The 18,342-nt window shown below is 53.6% G+C and overlaps 2 protein-coding genes across 2 annotated transcripts; one reads left to right on the top strand and one right to left on the bottom strand.

Annotated features, from left to right (window-relative positions):
* The first annotated feature begins 282 nt into the window (after positions 1–282).
* Positions 283–7,442, top strand: ZNF395 (zinc finger protein 395). The gene is given in 14 exon segments (XM_086625673.1): positions 283–531; positions 2,556–2,655; positions 2,658–2,731; positions 2,734–2,783; positions 3,162–3,223; positions 3,226–3,270; positions 3,992–4,227; positions 4,353–4,453; positions 5,469–5,625; positions 6,528–6,710; positions 6,920–7,023; positions 7,199–7,215; positions 7,218–7,270; positions 7,272–7,442. Coding segments are annotated over 14 exon segments (1,602 nt in total).
* A 5,573-nt stretch (positions 7,443–13,015) lies between these two features.
* On the bottom strand, positions 13,016–18,074 carry PNOC (prepronociceptin). Its single transcript, XM_086624366.1, has 3 exons — positions 17,955–18,074; positions 14,041–14,467; positions 13,016–13,065 (listed from the first exon to the last, which is right to left on the bottom strand). Exons 1-3 carry the CDS (start codon positions 18,072–18,074, stop codon positions 13,016–13,018), a joined length of 597 nt encoding a protein of 198 aa, XP_086480492.1.
* Positions 18,075–18,342: the final 268 nt, after the last annotated feature.

Genomic DNA, 18,342 nt, shown 5'->3' with positions numbered 1-18,342 from the left:
GGCTGCATCGTGGCATTCCTTTGGACTGGGTCATCCCTTTTTTTTTTTCTCCAGAGAGTTTTATAAATGACCATAAAGACTAGCTGCAGGGTGGAGGAAGCTCAGGCACACCACTGTCCCCACATCCCCAAGGGGTCTCAGTGCCTGGGGATGCTGGAGCAGCAGAGAGCTGCTTTCTTGGCTCCCAGGGTGGCAGTGGGGGGAAGATGGCAGTTGAATGTCGTGATCCTACACTGGAAGTAACACCCCATGTCTGTCTGTCTTTTCCACAGCGTGTCCAAGATGGCGAGCGTGCTGTCTAGGCGCTTGGGGAAGCGCTCCCTGCTAGGCACCCGCATCTCTGCCCCCGGCGCCTTGGCCGACGGGGTGCTGGTAGCCACCCAGATCCCCGGCTTGCCGACTGACCTGGGCCGTGCGTCTGCCCATGCAGTGCCACGAGAGGATGGATCCTGTGTGCCGTCGGTGGAGGAGAGCAGCCAGGCACCCCGGTTCCACAGCCCTGGCTGCCAGCAGCTCTGCACTGGGCAGCAAGTACGTAAGGAGGCTCTCTGTGTCCTTGGCTGGTGGGATGTGCTCTGGCGGGTGGCTCTGTTGGGGAATAAAACTCCTGGGGCTCTCCTAGTGTAAGGTGCAGTGGGTATCTGTAATTAGCGAGAGTCGTTAATGGGCGTTGACGTTAGTGCACTTGGCTCCAGCCGTACCTGATGGATTTGGACCATACCAGCTCAAGTGGAGATCCATCTCCTCCAGGAGATTTCTCCAATCCTAGCCAAAAGTGGGGTCCAGAGAAAAACAGTAAGAAGACCTGACGCCTCCGTCCAGTGTTCTCCAACTCTGAGACTGAGTGTGATGTTTCTATAGATTTAATGACTCCCAACAGGCTTCTATTCCATGAAGTTATCCTGTCTCTCCATAACCCACGTTTACACCTGAAGGAACGTGGCAAAGAGCCCCTCAGCTTTGCCACAATAGTGATGAGCCTCAGGGCTCAGAGCTCGGTCTGCAGCAGCTTTTGCTGGAGGGTTGAGGGTCGATAATGTGGATGTATGTGGTGAAGAAGTTCCTAGGTAAGAGTGAGGTTCAGTGGCTCACTCAATGTCAAAGGACATCTTGTCCTGCTGGACCCGCCCTTTCTTGTATTCTGGGCTCCTGATCCTTAGGAGAGCAGTGCCTTGGCCAGGATGCTGCCTGGGGCAGGGAACAGGGCTCTTTCTTGATCCCACCGGAACGGTTCCTGTTAATGCCTGGCCAGGCAGCACTGTCCAATTGGAGGTGTGAGCTGCTGATGTAGAGCCTGTTTCTTGGCTGCTACCTGCAGAACTGTAAACCCTTTTCTGGGCAGAGCTTGTGCAATGGAGTGTAAAAAAGGCCCCTTTTTGGTTTTTTGGCTCCTCCTGCCCTGTGTTTATTAGCCACAGGACAGTGGAGCTGTTTTCTCCTATGTTCTCTGCTGTGGAGCATTTTGCTCACTTGCTTTTGCTGGGAGTGGCATAAAAATAGTGATAGGATGTCTTCACCTCCCAGCGACAGCTGGGACCTGTGCCGGCGGCTGTGCAAAGCCAAAGGAGATGTCGGCTCCTCATGCTGTGCACGGTCTGGAGGACAGCCCGTGTGGTTCACAGGGAAGTTTTGCTCCTTGTTTTCAGAAAGCAGAGTCAGGGCCTTCTGTGTCCTGATCCTTGCACTGATTCCCTTAATCCTCATCCTGCCATGGGTAGCTTTTCCACCTTGCTATTTCTGCTGGAGGTCTCACCTGAGATGGTCTCGCAGGCACCTCTCCAGTCAGGGTATGGGTACGCGTGTCCATCCTGTATCGGCTTCTTGATGTGACACCTGTAGTGCTTCCATAAAGACATGTTCCTGTTCCTATAAATAACCGGAGACACATGTAGTGTATTTTGACACAGATACATTTCCATTAACAGAAATAGGCTCATGGGTGGTAGTGGTGGAAAACCGCCCATCAGGAGTTGGGACGCTGTGAAGGAGGAGGTGAGGTTTGCACATCTCTCCTCCTACCCAAAGGAGCCGGGAGTGGAGGAGCCAAGGTGTAAATTCAGCATCACTTTGCCCAGGAAACCTCCGTTCTCCCATCTCCCTCTGGCTTTTAATCCTTTTATCTACGTCCTGTGCCAGGGTGTGTAATAATTGTGGGAGTCCTTGCAGCAGGATGGCATGAGAGCAAAGCCAAAGCAGACCAAATGCATTGGAGAAAAGTCCACCGAAAGTTAACCACACTCAGAGGTGGTTCATACCGGCTCAGGAAATCCATCAATTTGGGATTGCTGGAGTCAGAGAGCTTGTGCCTGGAAAGAGCAGATCTCTTTGTGGTGGGGTCAGGATGAAGCCTGGCCACCTCTGGTTTGCTGTGACAGCAGTCTGAAGTCCAAGCCCTTCAGGACAGGCTCTGCTTTCGTCCTAAAGCCTTTTGTGGCCCCCTCTGCTGCTGCTGCAGGAGGAGAGGGGATCCTGTGGCGGGTGAAGGCTTGCTTGTTCTGTGGCTGGACATCACCCGGAGCAGCGAGTGGCACCAACCCCTCTCGTGCCGTTTTCAGGTCCTCGTCACCTACAATGGGCAGGAGTGTGCTGGCCTCGTGGAGCAGCACAACCCACTGAGCGACAGGATGAAGGTGCTGCTGCCAGAGCAGGGCTTGCAGGCTGCTGGAGAGTGCAGGACATGCAGCCAGCTGTGCTCCAGCCCACACCCTGCCCGCAGCCGGTGGTCCCAGCCCTTCCGAGGCACTGCAGAGATCCGTATCCAGCAACATCGATGTACCCAAGAGGTTTGTGCCTTTGGCTCGTGGTATCTCAGTCAGACAGAAGAGGGGCTCTTGGTGGCTCTGGCAGCACTCGCGCTTGGTTTTACATCAACGGAGAGAGTGGTGATGCTGGGAATATATCTGCCTTCCCAGCGCAGATTATCCATAGGATGGTTAAATTTAGGATTAAGGGGATTTAAATTTTTTTTTTTTTCCAAATGGGGAGAAAACTTCTTCCCAGTGACTTAGAAATGACTCAAAGCTTATGGAGGGAGGCAGGGGGAAACCTGTGCTGCTGCAGGTTCTGCTGTCCTTTGGGTGCCTGGTGACTCCCGGGTCATACTTGGGCTGTTCCTCTGCTTTTTCCTCCATGCATTTCGTATCTCTCCCCTCACGGTGCAGGAAAGCTGATGCCGCAGTAGAGATTGAGATGGTGGCAGCCATGGTGCTGACGAGCCTCTCCTGCAGCCCGTGGTGCAGAGCCCTCCCAGCGGTGAAAGTGGCATCCCCCGTGAGTATGCATTTAAATATACCTATATTTTGTTAAATAAAAACATTCAAAACAAAGGAGACTTGAAGAAACATGCTATGTCCTTTGGATCTCAGTGCCAGGGCTTTTGCTCGCTGCAGAGATGCCTTGCCTGGTGCCTAATACTTGCCAGGACAGGGACTATACTGGGCTGGAGGTGGCCAGGAAGTGGTACCAGAGTTCCAAAAGAGCCCATGGGTGCCGGCACTGGTTGGGGCCAAGCAAGCCGGAACACCCCTGGCAGCACAGTGGGAGTAACCCTGCTCTCCGCAGCCATCCCTGGGGGCCGGGGACCCCTTGCAGGAGTCCCGAGTCGGGGAGCACCGCCCGGTCGCTCCTTTTTTTAGAGGCAGTTTCATTCCCGAGGAGTCAAATGCAGCAGGAGAGATAAAAATAGCTGCCTGGAGCCGTGGGAAATGTGCGTGCCCTGGTGCTGGCTGCTCGCCGTGTGCCGGCTGTGCCCATGGGATTGCACTGATGCCAAGGAGGATGGGGAGGGGAAAAAAGGGATAAATGACCAATAACTGGGAGCTGGTGCAGTGCAAAGGTGTCAAGGCTTCACCTTGCCAAGTTTTTAAAAAAATAAGTACATAGAGGCAAACGGTTGTCGCAGATTATCCAACCGCAGGGCTGGACTCTGCTTAGGGGGGTGGTTTGCTTGACCCTGAGCTGAGGATGTCAGCGCCATGTCCCCTCCCTGCAGCCTCACGGGTAGCATGTGATCCCTGGAAGGAGAGCGGCGACGTTTCAGACAGCGGCAGCAGCACCACCAGCGGGCACTGGAGCGGGGGCAGCGACATCTCCACCCCTTCGCCCCCCCACCCCGCGGGCAGCCCCAAGTACTCCAGTGAGGCCCTCAGCTCCCCCCACGCAGACGATGGCTTCGAGACTGACTCCGACCCCTTTCTCCTTGATGAGCCCGCTCCGCGAAAGAGGAAGGTACTGCTGCCATTGCGGGGTGGGGAGTCCCAGCGGTGGTGGAGTGGCTCGAGCTGAGCCAGCGTCCCATGGAGGGGAAGACGCTGCCACTGGGCAGGGGGTGACACGGGCTGTCTCTCCACCAGAACTCGGTGAAAGTGATGTACAAGTGCCTGTGGCCAAGCTGCGGCAAGGTCCTGCGCTCCATCGTCGGCATCAAGCGGCACGTCAAGACCCAGCACCTCGGGTAAGGCAAAGATTTCACCTCCTCGATCCCTGTCCCACACTGAAGCTGCGTGCCCTGCTGCTGCGTAATTTGTGATTCCTGCAGCGAGTGTCCTCTGTGTCAGAGGTAGCGGCCTCTGTGCACTGAGCTTGGCAGTTCTCAGCCAAGCAGTCCGTGTCACTGCATCCAATGTTGTGTCCCCCCTTCAGGGAGCGGAGGGAGGGCGTCTGGGAGGCACAGGAGCCTCATTTGGGCTTTGGGATTGCCCAGCTCAGGTATGCGTTTTGCACAGGGGGGAGTTCAGGTTACACGTGAGCCCTGCGCTTGCGGCAGAGGCGAAAAAGTGACAGCCCAGGGAGGTTCCACAAGGGTTGGCAGCCTGAGTGCCTGCTGTGACAGTGGCCAGCTGCAGCTCGGCCATGGGGGCTGGCACGGGCACCTATGTGCCATCCTGGTGGCGGCTGCCCCTTTGGCAGTTCACTTTGCTTTGTCCTGATCTCCTCTGAATTTCCTCCGAAATACGAAGTGATTTTCTTGTGCTTTTCCATGTTTTCTGGTATGTATTTTCCCCCTCCTCCCTTGCAAACGTGAATGCTCTGGGAAAGGCGAGGACAGAAGGGCTGTGATGCAGTAGGCAGCGCTGGACTGCCATCCAGTGCCGGATAAGCGCACTGGGAAGATAATAATGAATGACTTTAGCGGCTGTTTCCTGCCGGTGAACTGCGGGGCCTCGTCAGCAGCTGTGCTAAATGAACTCGGTTAGAAATGAGCAGTGGATTTTCAGTGGCGCCCGGTCAATGTGCCGGCGTTTCTGAAGGCCCTGGAAGAGGTATTGATCTTCCTTAGACGTGCGGAGTGCTGCTGCGGAGGCAGTGGCTGTTGCTGATTGCAGCCGATGTGATGCTTTGGAGCCTGGGAGCGAAGCTGCTCTGCCTGGGTCGGCGAGATCACTCTCCCCCAGGGAAGTTGAGGGCCACATGCCTTGATGGAAACAGAACCGCCTTTTTCACCATTCTCCCTTTTTCCTTTTGGGCAGGGACGGCGCAGACTCTGACCAGCGGAAGCGGGAGGAGGATTTCTACTACACCGAAGTGCAGGTGAAGGAAGAGCCGGCGCCGGAGGCGGCCACTGCCGCCACCAGCCCCACGTCCGCGTCCGCCCATCATCATTCAGCAAGCCTGGCGAAGCCGGAGGCACTGCTGTGAGCAGCCAGCACTGGACCCCCCTAGCCAGCAGCGCCCTGAGCATCTGCCCCAGCTCCTTCTGGCCATCCCGGCTGATCATGCTACCAGGTGAGCTGGTGGCATCTCCTGGGGACAAGTCACCTCTCAAAATCTTGCTGAAGGGCAGCTCAGGGTCCGGTTTGCTCTGCGAGTGCCTGCTGTGGATGTTTCATTGGACTCCCCCGCACACGGAGAGACTTTGCTGCTGGTGTAGCATCATCCCCTGCCTGGCTGCCCTTCAGCCCCTGAGCAACCGGCCTCCATTAATGCCTGGTTAAGGGGCTGGGGTGCTTCCACCGCAGCCATCCCGGGCTGGGGGGTGCTGCCGGCCTCCGCTCCCCTACAGTTACCCCATGCTGGTATGCAACACACCCTTCTGCAGGCAGATAACGCAGCACTGGAATGCAGCTGCGCCGGATCCTGCACGTCTCCTCTGCACGGGCTTTTGAGGCATGGGAAACTTGGGGACCCAGAGTGGTGGCCCCAGGGGCACCCTGGCTCAGCCATCCTTGTCCTTGCTTGAGAGCCCAGCGCTGTTTGGGAGCTGCGAGCCAGCACAGGGACAGACTATATAGACCTATAAGCTGTGCGTATATCCGTTCTCACTCCAGGGAATGGATGCAAATCATCCAAAAGCAGAAAGTGCATTTCTTGATGGCATATGTAATAGGTGCAAAAATATATACATGTAGACCAGGCTGGTGCGTGTGGTTTGGTGTTGCAAACAAAAGTGGCTGCGGGAGTGAAGAAGCTGCTGTGCCCCAGCGAAGGGTGACACGACACGTGTGCTGTGCCCCGTGTTAGCAGGATCTGGCGCTGGAGGAGAGGTTGCATAGGGATTCCATCCTGCTCTCAGTTTGTGGGTACTCCAGGCTGGTCTTCACAAGGAGGTGGGCCTGTGGGGTGGCACATGGGAACAGGGGGACCTCAAGGCTAATGCTGACCCCTCTTTTCCCTGACAGGCATTGCCCTCAATCCAAATTCCAGTGTCCCCCCACATCTTCACCAGCATCAGCTGGGCCACTGCCACATCGACTCTCCCATCCCTGTCACCGGTGAGTTTTGCATGTATTTCCCCTTCATCCTTCTGGGGTGCAGGATTGGGCTGGGAGATACGAGGACGTTGTCTCTGCTTTCTCGCTCCCCACTTTGCATGTCCAGATTTGTGGGCTGGGGGCACCCGTGTCTCCTGCTGCTCTGCCCAGGGCCCACACAGGATGGGGCCCATCGTTCCACATACCCTTTGACACCTGATTCCCCGTAGGTGCGGAGCCGGTCGCTCAGCTTCAGCGAACCCCAGCCACCGACGCCAATGCTCAAGTCCCACCTGATCGTTGCCTCGCCACCCAGGGTGTCCATCGGCACCAGGTGAGGGTCCGCCGGCCTGGGGGGAGCAGAGGTGGAGTCTGTCAGCAAAAGGGGGGTGCCCTGCTGCATCTCCGCTGGTTACAGGGCCTTACCCGTAGATACAGGACCAAAGTTCTGTAACAAGTGGATAAATGTTGTGGTTTTTTGGTTTGTTTTTTTTTCCCTCCTTTTGCAGGAAAGTCCGTGGTGAAGCCAAAAGTGCCGTAAGGTGTACGGCATCGAGCACCGGGACCAGTGGTGCACGGCCTTGCCGGTGGAAAAAAGCCTGTCAGCGCTTCCCTGGACTGAGTGCAGCACTGCAGTGCCGCATCTCTCCCCCTGCTCCTGCCCGGGGAGCACCGGAGTCCCTCACTGCTGCAACCAGGGACCTTGGAGGTACCTCCTGTGACCCCAGAAGACACCTCCAGAGCTGCGTGTAAATTCCTCCTTCTGTATATTGTACATCTGCTGGGTTTGCTCTTTTTTTAAAAAAAACTTTTTCCAATGGTTTCTGTTTTTTAATCTGAGAAATATCTCGCTTTGTACAGTAAAAGCTGGGGCTGGGAGGGAAGGAAGCCAGTTCCTTGGAGTTTGGGAGAGATTGTAGGCAATCTGGGGACCAAAGACCTTCCTGCATTTCCCAGATCAGCCTGAAAATCTCCTCAGCTGTCGCAGCGTGACTGGGATGAGGCATTGAGCAGCTTCCCGTGTCCTTTGACTACCTAGAAAGTGCAAATCCCTGGTATCCTTTAAGGGAGGGAATCGGTAACAATTAATAGCTTTAAAAAAGAAAATGCTGTTGGGGTTGCTGCAAGCAAGGCGGGAGCGGTTCTCGGGACAGGAATCTGAGGTTTCGTTCCCTGCATGGATGTGGGCTTTGCTCGTGTCACATCACACCTGCGTGTGCCTCGGTCCGTTCCGGCGCATCGTTTTTGGAGGCAGTTAGGCAAGGCAAAAAAACCCCACCCAAAACATTTTAATCAGGAAAACTATGAGAGTTTTTAAGGCAAAACCTGGTGGTTTTAGGCTTTGTGAGTCTGCTTAGCTCCATGAAAACTGATGTTGTGGCCTCGCTGTGTCTTTCAAAACTAGGCTGAGCAAGTTATTTTTGGTATTTAATGATTGCACCAATGAAGGCAGCTGGGAGGACTGGGAAGGACTTTCCCTTAGCATTACTGTATGGCCCCAATCAGCAAAACGCTTCAATATTTGCTTTTGAATCCCATCAAGCCCACTGGGAGTCAGTTTTCTGACTTCCATCCTTTAAAACACGTATTTACCCAACCCAACTGTCGTTACCGTCCCACTGACACCAGCATCGCTGGTGGTGATATTGCACTTGGTGTTTGGGCCAGGATGCGGTGGCCAGGGGGCCGGATTGCCCCGTTGGCTTTCCCCCTCGCTGGGACAGGCAGCCATTTGGATTTTAATTTTTTTTTTTTTTTGTTGCGTTTTGATAATCACAGGCCGTAAACCTGCAGTCATGGAGCTGAGAGCAATCCCTGCACGCGGCTTGAGCCCGGCGTGTTTTAAGGACCCCGCGCTGAGGCTCAACTTTCCTTATAAAAGTGCATCAAATGGCGGAGAGAGTGCGATATTGATACCCAGATCATCACGAGCCCCGTTGTTGAAGGATCGGGTGGGCAGGCGAAGCGGGTTACTGGTGTTTGTTGGCGTGTTGGGGTATTTTTTTGTTGTTCATTTGTAACTTTGTACATACAAGCAGTGTATTGTCCCGCAACCTTCTCTTCTCTCCAGTATCAAACTGGCGGATGCAAAATGTTGGCCGCTGGAAAGCAGGAGCAAAACTGGCAGGATACTATCCAGGCAGGATACAACCCTGCGGAGTTTCATCGCTGGGTGAGTCTGGACAGATCCAGCTCAAATCCTGGGGAAGAGGAGAGGTGTTGCTCCTTGAGAGCTGCTCCCTCAGGCTCCCGTCCCTGCCGGAGCCTGGTGTTGAGAGCAAAAAGTCAGGAAAAGCCTTTTCCCGCTGGCATCGCGGACTTTGCAGGCTCCCAGGTTGAGTGTTTTATTGCGAGAACAACTTTCCAGACCGCGTTGCAAGTTGGTGCTGTGCATCCATGGCCCCGGTGACAATTAATTGTGTGGGGCAGTTGTTGCACTACTTTAAAAATAGTTTTGGTTTGGTTTGTTTTTTTTCAATAAAGAAAATGCTGCTGTCTGACCTCCAGTGTTTGAACAGCCGAGCTGGCGACATCCACCCTGCGTCGCCTGGCAGAGCTCGGCATGTTTATCCTTTCAGGAAGGGCCCGGCGCTGCCAGGGTGCAGGCAGGTTTTCAGCGATGCTGGTGGCTCTCCAGAAGCGAGTTGACACTTTGGGAAATCCCACACAGCCCCTCGCTGCATTTTTATTTTTCCAAATGTTTTTCAAAAAAGGGGCTCGAAGCAGCACCCAGAGCATAGAAGGAAAAAAAACCCTGAATTTTTGCTTTCCCTCAGACCTTGTGCCTTTCCCCCCACAACATCAGAGAGACCCAGGCAGGACCAGAGATTTTACTTTTTGCTTTTTATGCCCTTTCTGCCCCAAAAAGGCACTGGCCGACACAACTTGGCTCCCGCGGCTCTCAGCAAAATCACTCAGGAAACTTCGAACAAGCCATCCAGGTCGGCATCGGGGTGGTGGCATCACGCCAGCTGGTGTAGGGGGTTCATCCTCCTGAAACAGGGGTATGACATCGACACCCCCGGCCCTTCCCGGCCCGGATCTGCCTCAGAGGACCAGATTTTTCACTGGTGGGAGCTCAGGTGTCCGAAAAATAAAGCGAAAATAACTTTCTGCTTTTTTCTTAAAAATGCTTTTTTAAAAAGAATTATATAAAAAGGAAGAAAAAGGCGTCAGCAGCTTTGGAACAAGCAGGTGCATGTGGCGTCCCTGGGTGAGACGAAGGGGCTGGTAGGACCCCCCTTCTTCCCACCCCAGGAAACAGGGAAGCAGCCCCCCCACTGCCCTTCGGCCCTGGCCCTCGCAGTGCCTCCTCCTCCTCGCGCAGCGCGTAGCACTTACTGCCCAGCAGCCGCAGGGATTATCGTGTAGGAGTATTTTATATCGGTGGTGTTTTATCGGGGGCACGGGAGGGGCGTGCAGCTGCTTTTCCGAGGGCTTTTGCGGTACGGACTTAGCTGACAAAATTGTCCTTATGCTCATGACTTTTCTGTTGTGTTTTTTATTTTATTTTTAGTGGAGAACTGTGCAGGGTGGGTTGTTTGGTTTTTGGTTTTTTTTTTCCTTCTGGTTTGGGAGTATTTCGGAATTTTTACCACTTGAAAAAAAGAAAACCTCTCGTATTTTGCAGAAACGACAGCTGGCTTTCACCCTGTCTATCGAGTTGGTTGCATTGAATATATATTATATATATATTTTGTCCCTGCCCTATTATTTTTTAACTCACTTCCAGCCACCTCCCAACCGTTGGACTTTTCCTCCTGACACTTGAGTCTCGCTTGGTCTCAAGAAAACTCCTCTTTGGCCTCAACTGCGGGTAACCCCCACCTGTAAATCCAGCTCAGAGAGGTTTTCCCTCATCCCCTGCTTGTCTCCCATATATATGTATGTATATAGGAACCTCTTAATTGGGCACTAATTAATTGGAGGCTGCTCCTCCCTCTCCAGCAGGACGCTGTGCCCACTCCAACTGCTGCTGGGGGGTAGTCGGACCCCGAAAGGTGAAGTGAGTCGGTTTAGCGCAGGGTGACCCCACGTCGTTGCTCCTGTTGGCAGGAGACACACAGGTGGAGGTGTCATGGAGCAGGGAAGGGGTTGGGGACACTTGTCGCTGCGGCCATGCCCCTGTGGGGCCACTGGCTTCCCGACCGAGTGGGGACAATGCCGTTATCAGTGAATTTTCTGTCTTGTCGGAGCTTTTCTCAGCTGTCTTCCAAGTATTATTTTTATTGTTTAAAAAAAAAAAGAAGAGGACAAAAAAAAAAAAAGAAAGTTAAAAAATAAAAATGTGAAATGTAATTTTTACAGCAGCAATATGAAATATATTTTATAAGAAATAAAAAGAAAAGTTGCCTGGTAGCTCGCTGGCCTGCCTCGTCCTTGCGGCCCGTGTGGTGTCACCCGGGGACATGCCATGTCCCTTGGGGACCCCCTGTGTCCCCCAGTATGGAGGTGGTGGCACTTTCTGCCACCGTTTGTGGCTGCTGGGCCTCGACCCAGAGGTGTCGGAGTTGGCACAACTGTTCCTGGCACCACTAGATAGCAGTGTCTGCCCAGCGCTGGCAGTGCCGCTCCCTCCCTCTGCAGCACTTTTTTGTTGTTGCTCTTCTTTCCCAAAAAAACCCAAATTCATCAAGTTTTAACCTGGAAGCCGCAGAGAGGGGTTAATAAGTGCTAAACCTGGTGGTTTTTAACCCGTGTCCTGCCGTGGGGGACTCCGCGCAGTCAAACATCGAGCTGAGAAGTTGCCTTTGATGCAGAAAATGGATAATTTTATTTTTTCCTCCCTGTGTGGAGGTGAAAGAGAATGTTGAAAGGCGGGGGGGAAGAGTGGGACGAAGCAAACCCTTCCACTGGCCAATGTCTTCCCTCAATTAATTTCTTAATTGCCAACCCCTCTTTCTTGGTGGCAAAGAAAAAAGCAGCAGAAGTCGCCACCGTCCCTGCCTGGAGCTGGTTGTTCACCCGGAGCCTGACGCTAACCCAGCTTGCAAACTGGGACCCTCAAATCCCCTTTTTTCCCCCCAAATAACCCCCTGATCCATCTCATTTTGGCTGAGGGGCACATGTGCAATGGGACCGACAACCCCCCCACAGTAGCTCTGCAACAGCCCACACAAGGGGGAATATCTACCGTCCCAAAAGCCCCCACTCTGGAAATCATACAAATTTCCCCAAATCCTCCTTTTTTCCCCTAAAACCAAACCATTCCCCAGCTGAGTGGGGGGGACTCAATCCCACTCCCCATGGTGGGAGGTGGGAGGGGCATGCAGCGGGACCCGCTCTGCAGGCGTTGACCCAAGTGACGGTCGCCAGTCGCAATAATATTGTAGAAACAGTAAACTAATTTATTAATCCTTTTGCTATGTACAAGTTTAATGGAGAAATCTTTGTATGAAACAATTAAAAAGAACAAGATTTTGGAATTTTTTTTTTCCGTCGGGATTATTCTATATTTTTTTTTTTTTTTACAAACAGTGAAGAAGGGCAGTGCTGCAGGTGAGACCCGGGCGAAGTCATTCCCGGGATATGCTTTTTTTTTTTTTTTTTTTTTTGGTAGCAAATTAGGCAAAAGATCAACCAGATCCCATTATCCTTCTGGGAGTGACACGGAAAAACCGCATCCCGGCGTGGGGAAGGGGGGGACGCAATGCATGCCGGGGGCGGGGAGGAGGGGGACACACACGCAACAAAAACACCCGCCCGTGCGGTTTGTATTGCTGAGCAAGAAGTCAACCCCAGAGGCTTTGTGAAACTTCAAGGAAAACACTTAAAAGAAGGAAAGAATAAAAAAAAAATCAAAAGTGGGAAAAAAAATGGAAAAAGAACCATTTCCAGGTGCTTTCTGGGCATCGGGTGGGACAGAGTCACGGCGGGACGTGACTCCTCAGCATTCTCCGTCAGAAAAATTGGAAATAAATCCTGTGTGAAGCCGAAAGCCCCCTGCCAGGGGATGCCAAGCGCTGCCAGGGAAGGCACTGGGAATGTTGGATGGGGGCTGATTTTTCGCAGGATCCCAAGTGGCTTTTTCATAGTGGCCAACTCAAAAAAAAACCCCAAACAAAAAAAAAAAAATCCATTTTTTCCCCCAAATCTCTTTTTTTTTTTTCTTTATTTCTTTGACGTTTCCCCTCCCCGCCGTCCTCTGCCCCCTGCCTCGCGGCGTCCCGCTCTCGTCGCCGGCGGAGGCCGAAATTCGTCGGATCTCGGTTTAAATCTGTCTTAGTGAGTGAAGAGCAAAGTGATTTCTGAACGTGTGTGAGTCTGAAGCGCTTTGGGGTCCGTCAGAGAGAGGATGGAGGCTGCTGGGGTGGACAGGAGCAGGGTTAATTTTGCCTGTGCCTGGCGGAAGGTGCTGGGATGCGGTGCCGGAACGCTATAAAAAAAAATAAAAAAAAATAGAGAAAAGAAAGAAAAAGTAAAAAAAAATAAAAAAAAAAGAAAAAAAGAAGAAGAAAACGAAGAGAGAAAAAAAAAAAGAAGGAAAAAAAAAAAGCAGCTGAGCCGAGAGTGGAGGGAGCGAGGCACTCTCTCCCGGGGGCTGTGGGGTTGGGGGTGCATCCCCTGATTTAGGGAGATGCAACCTGGGGGAGTAAAAAAAAAAAAAAGAAAAAGAATGAAAAAATAAAGGGGAAAAATTTTCAAATTCTACCAAATTGTGGATTTGGGAGCGTCTGGGGCTGGATGGTCTCGGCAGCTGCAGGGTAAGAGAGCTGGCGGCTGCGAGCATCCCGGTGCTGAGCGGCGGCGGGATGATGCTGGTGCCTGCGGAGCGGCAGCCGTGGGGTTAACCCCGCTGCTTCCATTTGGCAAGGAGAAGCTGGAGCATTTGGGGAGGAATTCTTTAAGTTCTAAAGGAAAAGGTTCTGCTATAGTTGAATTTAGTTGAATTTATTTGAATTTTAAAAAATTTCTCAACATTTAGTTTAATTTTTTTTTTAATTTAATTTTTTTTTAAGGTTTTGAAGTTTTTTAATTTTAATATTTTTTTTCCTGTTTTTTGAGAGACTGAACTATCCTTCAGACCTACTCGGTGTGGAGGACAAACCCCTTTCGCCCATCATCCCCGGAGAGCTGACGGCAAAGGGCCTTTTCCCTGCGCACCCTCCGAATGCCGACATGCTGTTCTCGACATCCCTCCTCCGTCTCCAATTTGACATTCTCAAGCCATTTCCCTATTTTTTCACCCCTTTTTTTTTTTTTTTTTTTTTATTTTGAATTTGCACTTATGGACATGTGGTGTAGAGGGGTAGAGGGTTGACTTTTTGGCCATGGCGGACCTCGCCGGGCGGCATGGGTCTCCGTTAGATCTCGTTGTGCTCGCCGATGCTGCCGGCAATGTCGTACTCACTGGAGCGCGGCGACATGCCCAGGTACTGCTTCAGGAACTCGCTAAACCTCTTCTGGTTGTTCCACTTCCTCGCTGACTTGCGGACCCCGATGAAGCCCCCGTACCGCTTCTGCACCCCCTTGGCCGTCGGTGCCGGCCACGAGCCGCGTGTCCCTCGTGGGAAACCGCCGAGTCGTCGGGAAATGTCCTCGGGTGGCTGCGGGAAGGCGCCCGGCGCCGGTTCGACGCCTTCGTCTTCGGTTTCCCGGTGCCGCAGCAGTTCGCTTACCTGCAGCGGGTTCACTGGCACCGCCGGCACCGCGCCGTGCCGGGCGTCGCCGACGGCCTGGAGGTCGCGGGGCTGCGGGGCGGCTCGGCCGACAGTGGAGGCACACAGCTCCCAGGTGGCCCGCGGCACGGCTTCGCCTTCGCACTCCAGGATGCAGACCTGCGCAGGAGACACAAGGACGGGTGTCAGATGGGTTTTGATCCCCTGGGGACTGCAGGATGCCGGGCAGTGCTGGGTGGTGTACCCCAAATGACGGGAGCTCAGGCATCCCCCCACTTCCAGCCTGTTCAGCGATGCAACGCACTGGAAGACACACATGGAAAGGTGCCAGCAGCTCATTGGTCCTTGCCTGGCCTCATTCGGTGAGATGTCCCCTCTCAAAACCCGTTCCTGGGCTCCCAGGGGTGGTGGTGGTGGAGATGCTGGGAGCCATGGCATCCCTCTCCCAACCCTCCCTAGACAGACTCTGCTCTGCACTGGACACGCTCCACACTTGCCCATTGATGTCCATTTCCCATCCCACCACCCCATGCTCAGCACTTCTGTGTCCTTCAGCTGGGCATGAGCCCAAAAAATCACCAAGTCACGGGACAGTGGAGGTGGGAAGGGCTCTCTGGTGTGTGCCCATGGCACAGCCCGCGTCTGGGGTTGTTCCTCCTCAGGAGCAAGACGTTGCTCTTCTCTTTGTTGAACTTCATGAGATGAACGCCTGTTTCTCCAGTCTGGCGAGGTTCCTCTGGATGGCAGCACAACCCTGTCGTCTACCTTCCATGCCTCCCAGCTCTGCATCATCTACTGATTGCTGAGGGTGTGCCTGCCACATCGTCCTGGTCATTAACGAAGGTGTCAAGGTCCCCCGGGTTTCAGTTCACCTCACAGCTTGTTCATCTACCTTGTGCTTCAGCAGCTCGTCTACGAGGATGTCATGGGAGACAATGTCAAAGCCTGATGAAAGTCAAGACAAGCAGGTTGTCTCACTGCAGAAAACTATTAGGTTGGTCAAGCACGATTTCCCCTTCATAAATCCATGCTGGCTGCTCCCGATGACCTTCTTGTCCTTCATACGTTTGGAAATGCTTTGCAGGATGATGTGCTCCACTGCCTTCCCAAGGATTGAGGTGAAGCCAACCAGCCCATAGCTTCCTAGATCCTCCTTCATGCCTTCCTCAAAGACAGGTGTGACATCTGCCTCCTCCCAGTCCCCAGGAACCCATCCCGGTTGCCATGTCCCTTCAAAAGCCATCAAGAGCAGCCTCATCAAGAGGTGCCATCGGGCTTCCTCAGCACTCGGATGCATCCCACCACATTTGTGTCTTAGCCCTTTCCAAAAGGCCTTGCCCACCAAGGCAGGAAACAGACCCAGCACTGCTGTGGGCTGGTACCACCAAAACCAGCATCCAGGGAAAACCATCCAGGAGCATATTGTAGAAGAACCAAACCCAATAAATGCCCAAAGAAACCAGGGCTGGAGGGTCCAGGAGGGAAGGGTTGTCTTCCCTCACCTTGGAGTGTCTCCATCCCAGTATTATCTTCATAGTGGGCTCTTCTGAATGCTTAACACCAACTGGAGGACCTCGTATTGAAGCATGTTGGCTTGTCTCATTACTACAGGCCATCTGCAAGACCAAAAGCCTTGCAAAGACCCTCTTCACCATGGGTTCACTATCTTTGCCAGATGAGAGGTGCTACAAGTCCCAACGTGGTGTCTCAGGGCTGCAGCTCAGCACATGGCTCTGCAGCAATTGGCTATTTCCACCCCCGAGGGCAGCCAGGCTTTTCAGTCAAAAAGAAAAAAGAAGAATAGTCGTCCCGAAGTGAGGTGGTGACGAGGGTCTTGTATGGTGGGACACCTACAAGACTCTTTGCAGAGACATCAGAGATATCCTGCACCAAGCCAAGATCCCGTCCTGGGATCTTCAAGGCTTTGGCAGGGTCTACAGCTGATAGACAATGTCCTTGGAGATGAAAGGTGGTGGATCACACACAGGTGACAGCTCTGATGAGCACCAGCTAATAGGCTTCAGGAGGAATTACCCCAGGCGTCAGTCTGAAGACCATCTGTGGTCCTCTCACTCATCCACAAAACAGCACCATGAACATCCCAGGGTCCTGGGCCATCATGCTTTGGTCTTAATTCACATGGAAACGGCTTCTGCTCGCAGTGTTTTGAAAGTCCTCAATAAACACCAGCCAACGCTCCTCCACGTCCAGTGCCAAAACTACCTGAGGAAGCTCCTTCCAACCTTCAATTGGCATTAACGGTGCCACCATGGCTTTGCACCGTCCCTAGATGACTCTGGGGGCCAGGACGTAGGTGATTCATCCATGTCTTGAAAACCAGCTCCATCAGCTGGTCCCTGTCCTGCCCTGACAGCTGCAATGATGATGCAGGCATGCCTGTAACTTCAGGGACATCTCCTATTTCTATGTCTGAAGGATGGATCAACCATGTCGCTGATGGGACTTCCTTGACCATTGCTTTGGAAACGGTGGAGAGTTGTATCAAATCCCACCATGACACTTCTTCCAGCTGAAACCAAGCCTTGAAAAACCTCAAGTTCCTCTTGCTTTGAGATACAACCTTGCATGCGACCCGTGAGCCACCAGCCATCCCATCTCCTCTTCATCTTACTGGTCAGGGAAGACAGAGCAAAATGCAGCTCCAGAAGCAGGATTAGGCGGGAAGGATGGGGATCCCTGCAGAGATGCTGGTGCCTTCAGACTGCAAAACAACATTTTGGGGCAAAACCAGGGCAATCGCGCCCCGAAACTTGGTGGCGACAACAAGTGATTGCAGAAGGGCATGTCTCCATGTTTCCCACTGGTTTTGGGGGGACATTTCCCAGCCCTGGGGGCTTCCCGAGCTGCCGGCTCCTTGTGGGTGGACATCTCAACCCACCGTGATTTATCATCGCTAATAAATAGGTGAGGGGGGAGGTGATGGATAATCCCTCCGGGGGCAGAGGTGGAATGGGATGGAAAGAAATGCTGCCTGGCCACAGCTCAGCAGAGGGGAAAAGAAAGGATTAGGGACTGGGAAAAAACCAAAACGGCGATTTAATGGCTCTTCCTGTGCATTATTGGAGGCAACTCAAGAGGGCGAGAGGGGCTGTGGAGCGCCCGATGTCCTGTCCCTCAAAACACCGCGGTTTGCTGGCTGTCTGCAAAGCTGCTCCCACAGGGCTCCGAGGGGGATTTCAGTGCCTCCTTGGAGGATGGAGTGGGGGGACAGGGCGGTCCAGAGTTGGTGTAGGTGGGGACGGTGATGCCACAAGCCATGAGGACAGGAAAGCTGGGGATGCTCATGGTCTTGGGACCCTCCTTGGGCCATCCCAGCCTTGTTCCCATCACTCCCAGCTGCCGATTTGGGGTCTGCATCCTCCCTCAGGACCATCTTGTCCTAAGGTGTCCCTGGTGGGTGCCCAAGGAGGAGCAACAGTGACGACAGGTGGCACCTTCCCTTTGAATCTCCATGCCAAGCAGCAGCCAAAGCCCCCCTGACCCCAAACCCCAACACTGGCACCGGGAGGAGGGTGCCCACCCGATGTCTACCCCTCTGGGGATGCAGCTGGCACAGCAACCATGGGTGCCACCCCCATGGGCGCTGCCCATGAAGGAGGCCAAGCCAGCAGGCAGAGGCACTTACGAGGACGTCAAAGCCATCCCGGTAGAGGTGGCGGTCGCAGCGCAGGCAGTCCCCCCGGCAGTCGCCCCGCGCCCGGGCGAAGAGGCAGAGCAGCAGCAGGTCCCAGAGCACAGCCCTCATGGCAGCACCAGCAGTGGCTGCAGCGCAGGAGAGAGAAAATCCGTCAAGCCACGACGGCACCGGCACCTCCGAGCCCTATTCCTGCACCAAAATGTGCCCGTTCTCAACCTGTCCTCCCTCACCTCCCCCAGACAGGCATGTTCCCAGTCTCCCTGCCAAAATTTTCCTGTTGGGAAAGGAGCCTGGCTCCCTCCTCATCCCCAAAACAGATCCGGCGTGTCCCGGCGTAATTTTTTCCAGGCTATCTCATGGCATGAGTCCCAGCCAG

The sequence above is a fragment of the Tauraco erythrolophus genome, chromosome 2, assembly GCF_009769465.1.
Source record: "Tauraco erythrolophus isolate bTauEry1 chromosome 2, bTauEry1.pri, whole genome shotgun sequence".
Lineage (NCBI taxonomy): Eukaryota > Metazoa > Chordata > Aves > Musophagiformes > Musophagidae > Tauraco > Tauraco erythrolophus.
The sequence above is the reverse complement of the archived record's forward strand: the minus strand, read 5'-3'. Positions and strand labels throughout refer to the sequence as shown.